This window comes from Buteo buteo, chromosome 3, assembly GCF_964188355.1.
Source record: "Buteo buteo chromosome 3, bButBut1.hap1.1, whole genome shotgun sequence".
NCBI lineage: Eukaryota > Metazoa > Chordata > Aves > Accipitriformes > Accipitridae > Buteo > Buteo buteo.
Window position 1 is genome coordinate 12,654,646 of NC_134173.1, and position 16,810 is coordinate 12,671,455.

Genomic DNA, 16,810 nt, shown 5'->3' on the forward strand with positions numbered 1-16,810 from the left:
CCCATGGACAGGCAGGTGTTCAGCCATCTCCAGGACAGCAGGGCTCCATCACGCCTAACGGGGACTTGGGAAGACAAACGCCATCACTCCCAACATGTCCCCCTACCTTCTTCTACCCCTAGATTTATATGCTGAGCATGACGCCATACGGTCTGGGATATCCCTTGGGTCAGTCGGGGTCAGCTGTCCCGGCTGTGTCCCCTCCCAACTCCTTGTGCCCCCCCAGCCTCCTCGCTGGTGGGGTGGGCTGAGAAGCAGAACAGCCCTTGGCTCTGGGTGAGCACTGCTCAGCAACAGCGAACACATCCCTGTGTTATCAGCACTGTTCTCAGCACAAATCCAAAACACAGCCCCGTACCAGCCACTAGGAAGAAAATTAACTCTACCCTACCCAAAACCGGCACACCTTCACTCTTACCCGAGGATATCATCCACTTATAGACTATAACTAATATTAATAGTGGTGGGGTTTGCATATTAGATGATGTAGTATTTATATCAAAATATTTCAACACCTTCTTTCATGTCACTCAGCAGCAATATATGCTGACTGTTCAGGAAAAGCAACTCAGGGACTATGAAAGGAATCCCTAAGCTCTTCAACAGCAGTAGCAAAAGCTACATACTAGAAAAAAAAAAAAAAAATCCTTTCATGACCTCAATTTTTTTTTTTTTTCCTACTTTACTTGCTACCTGGAAAGAACCAACTCCACTGTCAAGACCACCCAGATAAAGATACTGGATATGGAAGCTCTGCTTGGCATATGAAGCCTTCTAATAGAAGACAGTTATAAAAATAATCAAATGACTTAGGTTTTAAGGTTTTTTAAAACGCAGATTAATTTTTCCTGAAACACAATAATACGTAATCTACATAGGTTATAAGGAACCTAGCTCTCTCCTTTACAAACAGAAAATCATTTATACTAGGTTTTTATTTCAAGCACACACTAAAATTATTATTCTTCACAAAAGAGGAAAGGGAGTGTCTGCCAATCAACATGACATGCTATTGAAAGACTAGCACTAATAGCTATGACAAGAGCAAACCTGTTTGAAGCAGAGCTGCTGCTGCTGCCTTTTTTTTTTCAGTATACCAGCCATCAAAAATAATGTTTTATCTGACTAGAAATGCAAGCAATATTCTGCTATATCTAGCAATGACAGATTTTTAATATTGTTTCAAATTACAGCATTTAAAGTATTTTATTTAAACAGTGATAAAGACTAAGAACATAACTATTCCAAGACAAAAGTTAAATATGCTTGCAAACAAAACTGTATCCATTCTTTGGAGGCTTTACTTAAGGTATGAATTACAAGTTTCCATAGGTACTCAACTGACTTTTATTTCCATTATGTCATTGATAAATAGTATTCACTGATTTTATATTTTTGTAGCTTGATGAATTCAGAGAGTAAAAGAGCAAACAGGTTTTTATTATTTCATTTTTCCTCAGTTTTTCCAACTTTATATTTTCTACTAAAGAGTCAGAAGATGCAAAAGAAAGGATAAGAAAAAAAGAAAAATTTAGAAGTAGAAAAGCACTAGGATACTAGTATAATTGCTATATTATCAGGTTATGTGTGTCCAATTCACATTCTGAATAAGTCTGCAGTTTCCACTTGGTAATACAGTTATACCTTGATAAAAATCACATAATAGATCACACCATAACTTTTAGCAATCAATTTTTTCTCTTAATAATTTGATAAATGTAGCTGTCAAGTGGGATAAAGATCACAATTTTATTTGGGATTAACTATTTGAACTTTCAGAATTCCACTCATGAATATTGCAACTGTTACAACTGATAGGATCGCAATTTTGTCCTTTGTTGATGATGTAATCATGTTGCGGGTTGCTAGTACAGCCTTGTTTCTCAAAATCTAAAGAAACTGAAAGAGAAACGTGTGGAGATCACAGCCTTTCGAAAAGTGCACTTAAAGTTTGGAAAAATATTTTTCAAACATGCATAAAAGAGACCTTACAGTAAACTTTTCTCACTTCTACTGTTCTCTGGAGAGAACTAAAATATCCCCTAACTCTGTTCCCCTAATCTAAACAAGAAAAGAGCAGGATGTAGGCCCGGTTTAGTGAACAGATGATTAATTGAACTGTTTTTTCATTGATTTCAGATCTCAGGAGCCAATAACACAGTAAGGGAAGTGCCAACCAAAGGAGCAGAATTTCATAAGGATTCTTCAAATACCTTAAATAAATAAATGTATGTTTCAATGTATTTTATTAAGGATTTAATGACATACCAGAAAGAAACTTATTTTAGGCAAGTGTATCTCTACTCAGGTACTTCAGGCTCAAAGAGAGTAAGAATTTAGCACCGATGATGGGAATGTCATCTCTATGAGGAAGAACGCTTTGGGGGACTTGCATGTCTCCTCAGCTGTACCTTTGCTATCGCAACACCTAAGCACTTTAGATTCACAAACACAACCCTTATCAACAGGCTGTAGTTTAACACTGTTTTAAGATTTAAGACCAGAAAGGACTATTAGATAATATTCTGACTTCTGGTATATCAAAACCCCTTAAATAACACCTGATTAGTTTTGCAGTGAACCCAGCAACCTTGGGTCCTCCTAAAACCCATCTTCCAGAAAGACATCTGGTCTTCTCAAGGCTCAAAGGAACGCAACAGGGATAATTTCTTTTGCTAGTAGCTGCCAGAGCTTAATCGACCTCATATTTAAGTGTTTGCACCTTGTTTCTCATTTCAATTTGTCTGACTACATTTTCAGTAACTGATGTTTCTTAGGCTTTTCTCAGCTAGATTAAGAGTAGCTCATGTCTGGTATTTTCTCCCCGTGAAGCAACTCATACACTATAATCAAGTACCTATCTATCATTTTGGTCATGAATTATGTAACTCTTCAAGAGCACTAAGCGTTCAATCACCACGTAGGCAGCCAACTGCCAAAACACGATCGTCACGATCTTTGTTCTGTGGATGCCCAACCCCAGAGGCACCTATAATTTTCACAGAGGCACAGGCACACAAAGCTGTACTTCCAAGCATTCCCCAAAACGCGTCTGTGCAGTGAGGGGAAGCGGCTCACGCTTTTAGTTCTGCCAGGATGCCTAAGAGTAAGCAATCCTCCACTCCTACTCACAGGGCCCAGGGTGGCAGACACTCTCAGAGCATGCTGGATAACTTGAGTGCTTTGCAAGCATAGTATCACTTTCAAAGAAAAACCAGACTTACCAAAAAGTACAGTGAATTGTTCTGTCTTCCCTGATTTATTTTTTTTAAAAGAAAAGACTTCCAAAAAAGATTTTGTATGACTGCTAATTCTATATTAAGTCAAACATCTCCAAATTTTCTGTTCAATGTCTTAAACAGTTCCCTAATCACATAGTTGACTGTTGTGAAGCCATTTTCAAGCAAAAGCTTTGTGATTTGAACTATGTAGGTGTTGCACCTATTTTGCACATGGGGAAACTCAAACGGACAGCAAACCCACTATATCAGTCACTGAGTGAAAAACTGGGTTATTTGATTTCCTAGAGTAGAACTCATTCGAGGAGATCACATTCACTTTTAACAGTGCAGCACAGAAGTAACAATACAGAAAAAAACAGTATCATCGCACAACTTTCAACATGATCACAAAAACAACAGCAAGCAAACTGCTCCTCTTCTCTCTGAAGATTTTTTTGCCTTATGGCCTGCTTAGTATCCACAGAAGACTACTATGCACACAGTGAGATGCCATGGTCTCTGCGTCTATTAGAATAATGGAGATGTCAAGCCATAGATATTACACTCTTTGGATATAAATAATGCATCATAATAGTATCATAATGTTTATAAGACAAGAGTTTTTAAATGATAAACATTTAGTTCATACCAAAATTATCACTACCAAGTAATGCTGCTCCAAAGCAGACAAAGCACTGAGAAAGACAGCTGGAGTACTCATCCCTTTCAAGTTCTACCACAGGTACGGGCCCCTTCCCTGTCCCACTTATCAAAGTATTCCGGTTCAGTTCAACTCAGTGTTGAGATGTAGCGTCAGTTGGAAGAAAAAACATATCCAAGACTCTTGGAAATGTAATGCATACAAGAATCAGTCCAAAGATTTCTTCAGCTTGCTTTGAGACTTGCCATACACACAAGTCCACAATGAGCGACTGGGAAGAATTTTCTTTATCAAATAATCTTATTTAAAAAAAAAAAAAATCACTAAAATGATAGTCATCAACATGATAGGACAATTCACTCACTTATTGTATTAATTTTCCATTTGTCATGACAAATTTTCAGATTTAAGCATTGATAACAAGAATAATACGAATAGCTTCCATTGGAACAAAACTTCCACAACTAAAACATTAACTGCAGGATTCCTGAGCTTACTAGTAAGCCCACTTCTGTTCTAGAACAACTATAAAATCTATTGGTATCTTAAATGTGTTTTTTTTTAAAGAAAACAAATGAATATTGTGGATAATCAACAATCACTGGATTTCTGGCTTTTTTTTTTTTTTAACAAAATTTTGATTTCAACACAGATCTTGAAAAAATGAGTCAGAGAATATCAAGAAACAGGCATAAAGCTCTTACAGAACAATCCACAAACAGATTTGATGATTTGTATAAAAAAAGAGGTTAAATGTGTAAATTAGTATTTGAAATGTAATCTAGCAAATTCAATCCATAATTTTATGTGTAGATGCATATATCTCTTTGTTGTTTTGTGTGCAATAAAGGCTTGCTGTTCAAATGCAGTACATCTTAAAAGTTAAAGACAAAAGTATTCTCTAGGTTGTTATTGTTTTAAAATATATACTGGACTTCGTCATAAGGTTTATAAGGGATACAGTTGTATAGTTAAATATCTCCCTCTATGACAAAGCCTATAGCAAAAAGAGGAAAGGAAGTCTGAAGACCTGGTTTTCTGGCATTTCCATATATCAATTCCTCACATTATACAGCTTTTCAAAGATGCAGAACAGAAAGTGCCATCACCTATCCATTACAGTATCATCCTTACTCATGTAGAAGCTAACCAGTTCTGCCTTCCACCTTCCACAGCCTCTCCCTTAGAAATGCAGCTTCTTCAAGCTCCTTACTGCCGCTGACCCCATAAAGCAGTATAGTAGTTGCCAAAGAAAACTAAACAGAAATTAGTAATAGAGCATTATGTTATAAAGAGCATTAACTTTGAATTAGAAATCTAGCTGATAATCTTAATTTCACAGATGAGAAACAGATTTGATTTCTACTCTCAGCCACATCCTAAAGGTACCCCACAGCTCTATTCTTGGTGGGTTGTGGTGAAGGAGTTTCTGACTGGTCCTGCGAAGTGGCTGGAGTTGGTGTCTGTCTCTTTGCCAGGGATGAGACTTACTCTATTCCTATTCTGCTTAAAGAAGCAAAGGGGCTGGCTTGCTTGTTACAAAGCAATATTAGAACAGAAAAGACAGACAAATATATTTAAGGTTTTTAAAAAAAAAAAAATAAAAAAATCGATCTTGTATGACACTTTCATACTCCTATCATCCTAAAAGGTTCTATGTCATGTTGTGGATTCTCTGTGGGTGCAGCCACTGACCAATAAGTAATCAGTAACCGTGAACCAGACATAGAACAAATCTTATTTTTATAGGGGATGTTAGCCAGGGCACAGGAGTTATCCCCTCATTCCTCTAAAAATCTTCTCTAAAACCTTTAACTCTCAGGTGTCCAGCCGTCAGAAATGGATGGAAAAAAAGAAATGAAACCCCCTTTAATTCAACTCTGATATGAATGCACAATTACCACCTAGGTCCTGCTTTAACAGTGTTTCTTTCTGAAAGGAAAATACAGTATTGCCCTTTTAGTGATGGGATTATGCAAACAATATTTCAATGCTTTTGTTGTATACCAATTCTAGGCTAGCCTGGCAATAATTAAGTGACAACCAGTTCTTGCTAGTACTAATATGTTTGTACAGTACCCTGTTTAGTGCAAGGGGATTTCTATAGTATAAGAATAAATGTATAGAAAATAGATATCGTTAGCATACAACACATTGATGACAGTTCTCCCATGTTGCCAAGACAAGCAAGTTGAATAGTTTTAACCACAGCATTCTGAAATGAGCAATTCATTTACCTAGATATCGTCTTGAACATGTAACGTGAAAATTTACACATATTTTGTAATTTTGGAAAAACGTTAGTGATTCTACCAGTGTTATAGCTGTGTTGTGTCTGTATATCTGTCTATTGAAAGCATTTTAATTTTTCATATTATTTTACATGGGATTATTGTAGTAAAAGTCCAACAGTGTCTGGATTTAAGCTCTGAGTTGAATATTCATTCATTTTAGTGAGAACTATGGTGAAATGTGATCAGTTTTCTGACCTATTTTGAAATTGGTATTCCGCCAACTGGCATTTTGTTTGCACATCCAGATATTATCCACCATATGCTGACATGACATGATGATTGGTTCCAAAATGAAGTGGAATACTTGGCAAATAGAAATATATGGTACAAATAATACACTGCCTCTAGTCAGGAAAGCAAGCAGTCATTTTGAGAAGACTGAGAGGTTTTAAAATAACTTGAGTGTACACACTGCACAGAGCTGAATGAAAGCTCTCTAGGTCATGTTTTTCTACCGGTATGAGGACCTCAAAAATTATGAGATCAATTTCTTACAGAAGAAGATTCAAATCTGACACAGCAGTACTAATAGTACTACTTCAATAGACGATTAATTTGCATCTTAGGGAGAATTTGGCCCACGTAGCTTCCTCCTCTGGATTCCCCAACTCTTTCTTCTCACCATCTGTTCTTTTTTTCCCACTGCTCTGACTTGTCTTCCCGCCCAGTGATGTCTAAGTTATCTGACTCTCCTGAGTTAAGATCACATTTCATTCAAGCTCAGCCTAATTTTGTATTATTTCTCCTAACCTCTTGCCATTGAACTCTTATTTTTCTCCTAACTTGATGCTCCCATTAAACTTCTGCCTTCTATTCTGAACTGTAGAATCTCTAAAATAAAAAAATTTTGTTCCTAAACAGGAAACACCCCAACTTTTTTCTTTTAATCCCTGTTTCCAAAGCAATGTTTTTGTTTTGCATTGCTTCGGTGACTTCTATATGTGCGCTCTCTAACGTAAAGCCTCAAAATATACATGTAAGTTATTGATTGATCTCCACTATTCTATCTTTTAATGTTGAACACTGCCTGCTTCTTTGTAATGAAATCTAAGAATTTTTAAAGCGGTACATTAATTTGACTGTATTTCCAAAGGAATTTTGTTTTTCTGTTCTTGGGGGAATAGGGTGAGCAGAGGGACTTAATACAAATGTTAAAAAAAATATTTCTCTATAAAAGTTTAACTAGATTTCAAAATGAGGCATCTAAATAGCACGCACTTCTGAGGTTTATGTATTGAACTGCAAGCTTTGCTTGTGAAACATGAATGGATTTCAGTGCTTAATGCATAACCTTCACCCCTTGTGAAAACTTCAAGAGAACTAAGCCCATTTTAAAATCATGTTCTTCTTCAGAATAAATGATAATAACATAACAGCTAGCTTTCTTATTGCAATCCTTTAAGCATGCTCATATAGAAAAGAGAAGAATTTGTAAGCAAAGGGAAGAATGACCTTACCAGCATGCAAGTACGCCAGATCAGGATTTTCAATGTCTGGGTGTAGTTCTTTCAAGTGGTTACGAAACTCCACAGGGATATTGGTTCCATAGCTACATTTAGGACAGTTATACATTTTTACTCCTTCATGCTTTCCTGTATGTAAGATGTGTTTCCGGATATTTTCAGCACAGTTAGACCTAAAAAGTGATGAAAAAAAGAAGTCATATAGCAATTTATTCCCTACCAGTTGTTCAAATAAAACCTAGTATTATAACAGAAAATGAGTAGTCATTACTCATTTTTCACTATCTGCCCAATTTTTGCATCCTCTTAGGTTTTACATAAATGTTGTCCTTTGCATGAAGGCTCCCAAAGCTGTTTCAGGTTAACTGAGCAACACATCTGAACCAGAAGCATTTAAAAACGAACAATATTTTACATTTGCAAAAGTCTTATATTTTTTTCTTTATAGTAGTCAGCAAGAGACAAAAATTAAGCAAAAGTCTTTAACTTAACAAAAGTGAAATGCACAGATGCTTGTTATGTTCCCAACATTTCCTACACAGTTTCTAGATTCCATAGGAGTTGCTCCACATGATTTTTGTAAGGATATTCCATCAACTCTCATCTCACCTCATGAACTGTTCCTAGAAAAGAGAATTGAGTTGTTCAAGTTTATACCTTTTTGAAAACACACACAGATTCTGATTTATATCTTAAGCACAGCCTTTGTGGAAGCAGTGGAGTTTTCAGGCATAAAAGTCAGAATACACATACAATTAGTTTTATGCATTTCAAAGAAATGTTTCTAATGATATTTCTGGGAAAAAAAAGTTAATAGAAAAAGATTTCACTTTTCTTTTATTCACAGAGATCCATGACATTACAGTAATTTTTAATTTCCAGTCTTTAAAATTTTGCAGTCTCATTCCAAAATTATTTTGTATTAGAATTTCCTACTTATTCAAAGTCTGTGATGAATTCCATATAAAATATACTGCTTCTTCATTTATTTCAGTCAGAAATAACCATTATACTTATTCTTGAATCAAAATAACGGCCTGCATACAAATTTTTTTAGACATACTGTCCTGGTTTCAGCCGGGATAGAGTTAACTGTCTTCCTAGTAGCTGGTACGGTGCTGTGTTTTGAGTTCAGTATGAGAAGAATGTTGATAACACTGATGTTTTCAGTTGTTGCTAAGTAGTGTTTAGTCTAAAGTCAAGGATTTTTCAACTTCTCATCCCCAGCCAGGGAGAAAGCTGGAGGGGCACAAGAAGTTGGCACAGGACACAGCCAGGGCAGCTGACCCAAACTGGTCAACGGTGTATTCCATACCATGGGACATCATGCCCAGTATATAAACTGGGGGGAGTGGGGGCGGGGAATCGCCGCTCGGGGACTAACTGGGTGTCGGTCGGCGGGTGGTGAGCAATTGCATTGCGCATCATTTGTACATTCCAATCCTTTTATTATTGCTGTTGTCATTTTATTAATGTTATCATTATTAGTTTCTTCTTTTCTGTTCTATTAAACTGTTCTTATCTCAACCCACAAGTTTTACTTCTTTTCCCAATTCTCTCCCCCACTCCCCTGGGTGGGGGGGGAGTGACCGAGCAGCTGCGTGGTGCTTAGTTGCTGGCTGGGGTTAAACCACGACACTTTCTTAGTACTGTACAATATTAATGTTGTCAAACTAAGAGCAGTAATTCAGTTTAACTGAAAAAAATACAAACACTCAAGCGAACTATATAAATACATAATACTTTACAAATATTCAAATAAGACAACAGTAGTATTTTGAGCAACTGAACATTTACCTCTCACTGTTAGAAATACCACAGTAACAGGCACCTAAAAAAAGGACCCCCAAAATAAATGGGAAGTGGCAGCTTGAAGTTCTGCTGGAGTGCTTGTCTCTCCCTTGGAGATGGCCATAGTAAAGCTGATATCTGCCTTACAGTGCTGCCAAAGCTCACCCTCTGTCATGTCCATCTGCTATATACCAGTATAAAGATCAGACTTCTGAGAATGTCAGAGAAGACACTTATGTTCACTGAAAAATACGGGAAACATTGGTCCTCAGCATCTTTCAGGATTCAGCCCTAAAAAAATTACAATGCTCATAAATGTTGTTAAAATGAAACATGTATTTTATTTTAAAAAAAAAAAAAAAAGGGATAGTGTACACGGCAATGAAAGCAGGAGACAATCTGGTAACCTTCTATCATGGGTTATACTTTAAAGGGCACTAGATTAAAGCAGAGCATACAAATCTGAAATAAAATATCTGTGTCCTTTTAGCTCAGCTCTCATACTATGTTAAGGAAAGATATGAAACTTTTTACTTTGAAATATTTCTGTGAAATATATAAAGGATCTGTAGAAACCTATGTAAGAGTTGTGAAGAAAACCCAGCCTGTTCAAGCCATAAAAGGCCGGTTCTACCTCCTTTGATTTGTGAATTTGCTCCAACCACTTTAAATGGGGCCATCCCAAAGTCTCATTTATTCAGTCATCAGTAAAAATTTGTGACTAAACACACCAACATACTGATATATTCATCATGGGAAATAAAAAATTAAAAAAATATATTTTTCCATGTGACGAGGCCAGAAAGGCTTAATCAGAAATGAGGAATATGAGATCCTAAGGCATTACAAATGGCCTCTCGTATTAGGTTGCAATGCAGCAATTGCAATCAAAGTAAACCGTGAAGGTAACAACTGGCAAATCCAAGCACTTCTGAAGCCAAGTAATACCTTTAAATATGACACAACAAAAATGTACTGCATATAAAATGTTTTTTTAATTATTCAGTGTGCTTTGAATGTCTGTTTTATTAGGAGTCTTCTCTTGAGTACTGTACAAGTATGTTGTTATACGTCTGACACAAAAAACCCCCACCGAAATTCCGTGTATGTGTGTACTTGCATCACTTCATCTCATATGAGTAAATGCAGAGGTCTGTGATTTTAAACAGCACTGTATTTTCATTAAAGCTATGCCATGATAAACATCTAACTAAAATATTATAGTGTTGCGATAGTGATGATAGTTAAGCATTTGACAGGCTTTGTGTTATAAGATTAACTTCCAGGAGTTTATAAACTTTGAGATAAAAATTCCCTTTGTTCTGAAATTTGGCAACTTAGAGCCCAGCCCAAAATAAATTGAGTAAAGTCTTTCTGTTTTTTTAGTTCCACTCTGAATTACAGCCACAAACAAATAAATGCAGCTTTTAAGAGGGTAGCCTGTGTTCCAGCAAGGCTAAAACAGAGGTTTCTAAGTGAAATTACTATTATAATTTCTTAACGTAAGCATGTTTTTGTCCTTAAGATCCATTTTCCATTTTGAAAATCAAATGTATATATTTCTGGCAATTTTTCCATGCTCTGCAATAACAGGAAGGGAACTCATTAGGGAGACTTAATTAGTCTAAAGCTATAGTCTATGGGTTTATATTCAACACTGATGCAGAGAAACAGAACATAAATTTTGTTTTTATTTCACATTTTGCAGTGAGTCTTATCAGACGTGAAGAAAGGTTTAAGTCTCGATGCATAGCCCACAAAAATTCTATTAAGGTGAAGTGGAAGGCTTGCATAGAGTTTTCACTACCCTGTCAGTGCTATACATGGTGAAAGAGGAGATGGGATATGTTACTAAGGCACGTTGCAGATGAACAGGACATGTGAGGAGCTGAAAAGCTCAGCCCATACTTCCCAAGCAACAAGCCTGTACGACTGCCTCCATCAAAGACTGATATATTGGGAAGGGCATAGGCCTGCTTGCCACTGCACTCATCCAGGAGAGCTCCCACACTTCTGTAAAGGACTATGCTGTGGAGTAAGGGAGATGGATGGCAAGTTTCTCCTGAGAAATGCAGCTACTGCTTAAGACGAAAGGAAAAACTCTTTTGGCTGAAGATAAAAAAGGGCTTTTACCTCTAATGTTCATCGCACAGTGATGCATTCACATTGCTGTTCTAACTGCACATTTCATGCTGCCGTTAGAAGTCCATTCCCACCAACCAGTTACCCGTCTTTCTTTTGCTGCTCTCAATAAATTAAAGTTGCTGCATATTCAAGTACCATAAACTAGAAATGACTTGTCAATTGTAAAATTGTACTTTAGTCACAGAACCACAGAATGGTTGAGGTTGGAAGGGACCTCTGGAGGTTGCCTGGTCCAACACCAGGGCCAGTTTCCCAGGACTGTATCCAGACAGCTTTTGAATATCTCCAAGGATGGAAACTCCACAACCTCCCTAGGCAACCTGGCCGATGCTCCATGACCCTCAGAGTGGAAACATGTTTCCTGATGTTTGGATGGAACCTCCTGTGTTTCAGCTTGTGCCCATTGCCTCTTGTCCTGTCACTGGGTACCACTGAAAAGGAGTCTGGCTTTTTGCACCCTCCCCTCAGGTATTTGTGCACATTGATGACATCCCCCCCAAGTCTTTTCTCCAGGCTGAACAGTCCCAGCTTTCTCAGCCTCTGCTTATTTGAGACGCATGCTCCAGTGCCTTCATCATCTTAGTGCCCCTTGGCTGGACTCTCTTAACGATGTCCCTGTCTCTTTTGTACTAGGGAGACCAGAACTGGACCCAGAGCTCCAGCTGTGGCCTCACCAGTGCTGAGTCGAGGGGAAGGATCACTCCCCTTGACCTACTGGCAGCAATCCTCCTAGTGCAGCCCAGGATACAGTTAGCTTGCTTTGCCACAGGAGCGTGTGGGTGGCCCATGCTCAACTCGGTGTCCACCAGGACTCCCAGGTTCTTTTCTGCAAAGCTGCTTTCCAACTGGGTGGCCCCCAGCATATAGTGGTGCCTGGGACTGATCCTTGCAGGTGCAGGGCTTTGCACTTCCCCTCGCTGAACTTCACGAGGTTGCTGCCGGCCCATTTCTCCAGCCCGTCGAGGTCCCTCTGGATGGCAGCATGACCCTCTGGTGAATCAGCCACCCCTCCCTGTTTTGAGTCATCTGCAAACTTGCTGAGGGTACACTCTGCCCCATGATCCAGATAATTAATGAAGATGTTGAGAAGGACTGGAGCCAGTATTGACCCCTGAGGTACACCGCTAGTTACTGGCCTCCAACTAGACTTCATGCCAGGGATCACCACCCTCTGGGCCCAGCTGTTCAACATGAACAAAAGATTTAAGTTACTTTTGATGTTGTTGTCACTTTGTAAGCAAATCTCAGAATGCTGATAACTACCTAGACAGGAACAGCAAAAAAAGCTGGGTAGGTATTGTAACAGTGAATAATACTCAGCTTCCAATGGATATCTCCAGTGGCACCTACCACAATGAGGCTCAAAGCTTCTGCACAATGGGGCCTAAAGCAAACTTCCCTATTCCAACAGTTTAATCAAGTTTGCAGTGGTGACTGTGCTTGCACAGGCATCATCCGTAGAGTGACAAGGAAGCCCAATGCCACATGCCACGACACTTCGCACCCTCGTCTGCTTCTTAGCAGCATTGATCTGCTTTGCTGCGAGAGTGGGATAAAGTGGAAGGTTAGGAGTAGAATAAAATGCCCAGACATTTTGTCAGTGTGAGAAGTTGTTGTCTTTGTTTACTTTGTCTTCCCTCTCCCACTGCCTCTCTCCTATCCTTATATATATATATATATCTCAGTTCTGTTACCAAAAAACAGGGCATTGTGCCAAGAGGAAGAAACAGAGTGCCTGGTCTACAGAACAGTGGGAAAATACACACTCCTGGTGCACAGGATAAAAGTTCTCACAACTGCCTTCCTCCCCAAGCCAGAAAATACTGTTGTTCCTCTAGCCCGTAAAAGTAGTATAACTCTGCCCCTATGAAGACATTTTCTCCGTTGCGTTGGCAAGCTACAGCATGCCGCTGACCAGACTCCTCAGTAAAACTAGGTCTACTCCATTGAAAACAGTAGCACTGTTTGGGGTTCTGGAATGGCAGAGCACAGATGTGCACTTTGCAGGAGGCAGAGGCGGGAGTGCGAAGTCAGCAGCAGGGAAAAACGGGTGGAACGATGAGCCCTGGAGCAAATTTGTGCCAGGTGGGGAATTGCCAGCCTGAAGGTCCCCACAGTAAGTGCTATCTGCAGTCATTATTCCCCCACCATCTCTTCCTTCTCTGCCGTCTTGCAGGGCTCAGCCAGCCAGCCAGTCTCACCAGCAAGCAGTACAAGCCGTAAGATGCCAGGGATTCGGGGATCTTTTCCCCATGCAGAGGCGCTCAGCCCCAGCCTCGCGGCTGGATGCAGGGGTCACGCTCTGCCCTCCTCCAGCCAGCAGCACTGGTTGATCAGCCCATGTAAACAGCTGAATCCAGTAGCTGACTGCAGAGCTGTGGCTGCCAAGCACAAGAGCTATTTGCTGTCCCCATCTTTTACATGGCATTTTGGATAAAAATCATGAAGTAAGAGAAATTCACAAAACATCTTCTGTTAATTCTAAATTTGCCTGTGCAGAATAGAATATTTTCTAAGGGTTTTGTACATGAGAATACATTAGCATTGTATTCAACAGCTAAATGAAATATAGCAGGAAGCAACCTATTTTTATTAAGATGTTTTACTAATAGGGAACTGAAATTAGAACACTCTTCCATTATGCAGTGCCTGACATTTTCAGAAAGATGCTTACTGCAAGACATGGAAATGGAACGTTTCAGAGGTGCAAATGAGGCAAAATGTTAATTATCTAGCCCACTAAGTTTTAAAAATTTTAGCACCTTGCAGGGCTCTTATTTGCACAAAATAAACCTTTTTCAGAAGGTTTCTTTAGGAAACTAGGTACAAACATCCTCTTTCTGCAAACAAATGCATATAATCTAAAGGACTTACAGCAGCTCCACGGATGTCGCTACTTAAAACATAAAAACAAACACAGTGATACGTCCAACCAATTGAAAAGATTTCTATTTTTCCCCTCTTCATCAGTATGAATCAAGTTCACTCTCATATGGAGAGCACTCTGAAGGTCCTCTGCACTGTTTATAGCCCACTATGCAACCTGCAAGAAGTACATAGAAATTGTAGTATTTTGATTGAAAAGTAGCAAAGTCCCCTGATACTTTCTTCCAGAAATAAAAGCAGTTATGTTGAAAGCAAACTTCTCATGAAAGCAGCGTGTATCATCATAGATTCTTAACCTCAGTTATTCGCCAAAAATTTGCAGGTGTTTCTTTCACAGAAAATGCCATCTAACTTGGAAAACTGTCTTTAAATCAAAACTGCAATAATGTAATTACACTAGAAAAGGAGAGCCATCGATTCTTAGAAACGCAAAGTCATACAGAACATTTAGCTTGACCTCATAGATAAGCACAGTTCATAAAAAGTTTACCCAGTGATTCTTTCCTCAAACCCTAACTCTTTTTGGTACTAAAACATGATTTTTCAGAGACACACTGAAATCTGATAAAAATCACAGGCAAATTACTCTGTAGTTGATCACTCTCACTTTTACAAACTATCATATTTCTTATACTCCTACATCCAGCTAACAGGTAGTGTTATATTTCCCACACATCTGGCTCAGCTGAAGAATCCTCTGCTATCTGGGCATCTAGTGGATGGGCCACAGAGACCCAGTTCCTTTCATCTCACCTTGGGAAACCGTCAGATCCTTCCTAAACTCTTTTCAATTGTAAACATTGCTTCAAGCTTTGAATACTAGAGTGCATACCACAGCAGCACTGCATACATGAATGCCAGGACTTTCCCCATGCTCAGTATTTTCCAGTTCCAGCCAGGAGCTCTGGGAGCTCCTGGCTATTCCTCAAAGCACCAAGAGCTCCTGTTCACTCATTTAAATGCAAGGACCTTTCAGGTTTTTTTCAGTGTTACTGCTTCCCAAAATACAACCCTTCTAGCCTGCCTTTATTTCTTGCTTGCATTAAACTGTATGAAAACTAGCACTCAGTAGAGTGATGGTAAACAACCTAATGGGCAATATTTTCTTGACAGGAAAGAAACAAATACCTCAGTCTGTGGTAATTACATTATACGAACAGGCTTATTCAGTCAAAACCTTCACAATGACAGTCACTCTGCCCAACTTCTACTAAGCAAAAACCCAGACAAACAAACCAACCAAAAATTATTCCTAGAGTACTCAAGATTTATCTACATTTCTGTTTTTAAAATAAAATAAACTGATTGCCAGTTAACACAAACGAGCTACAACATTATACACAATCTGCATATACCACTGGCATTCGATTCAGATCACAAGTTTAAAAATTAAAGTATTGGCTTACCTCCTTAGTGCTACAGGTCAACATAGTATTTCACAAGAAATAATAAAAAATAGCAAAATATCATGGCCAAAAATACACTCTGGAATGTGTTGAAACTAACGTTATGAAACTGTAATTATTATTACACATTAACACACATATATATGTGCATATATATATATATACACACACACACATACATACAGGAGAAATGTAGCACAGTTTCTCAGTCATCTTCTTACTAGCATACACCTGGGTTACTTTTTCCTTGCTCTTTTCCTTTAAAAGCAAAAAATCCTACCTTTTATTTAGGTTTTAAATGACTGGGGAACAATCACATGAATAGAAGTGCTAGTGCTCTGCAACCGACCTCAATTATCAAGTGACTTATGACACTATTGCCAGAATTAGCAGCATACCACTCCATGGGAACTCGGGAGGTCAGCTACAACGTACCCAGTGCCAGCTCAGTTCTGCCGATGTCACTGCTGGCAAACATCTCTCTATGCTATTCGTAAAGACCTCTGGTGGACAGTGGCAATGAACTGCTTGGGGACAGCAACGTCTTTACCACTATAGCTGTTTCTGCAGTGAACATTTGCCCACAGCTGATGCTTCTGAGCCATCCACATTGTCATAAAAATGCATGCCCGACAATCTGGTGGCCACATGTATTGCCACGTTTTACATGTACTGCCATGTATTGCATGTATTGCCACTCAGAAAATATGAAGTAGCCCATAAAAGACAGTGTATTACATTTACATGTTTTAATGAGATTTTATGATACAGTCAGTTTCACAAAGAAAATAATAAAAATGTATTTGGGATTTATTCTGACAGTATTATAGTAACACCCAGGGATAATAATCGTAATGTTTTCTGCTTTTCTACATTTACAGCTTTGCATTTTTTTCTGTAATGATCTATTTGTTATGACATACAGTATGTGTGACAGATGTCC

General features: G+C 38.6%; 1 protein-coding gene across 2 annotated transcripts in view; it reads right to left on the minus strand.

Moving 5' to 3' along the window:
• ZNF407 (zinc finger protein 407) overlaps positions 1-16,810 on the minus strand; it is a 356,342-nt gene that overhangs the window by 93,610 nt on the left and 245,922 nt on the right. For both annotated transcript variants that reach the window (XM_075022872.1, XM_075022873.1), the window contains exon 8: positions 7,634-7,812. In XM_075022872.1, the coding sequence (XP_074878973.1) occupies positions 7,634-7,812 (179 nt within the window). The remainder of the gene's footprint in view (positions 1-7,633; positions 7,813-16,810) is intronic.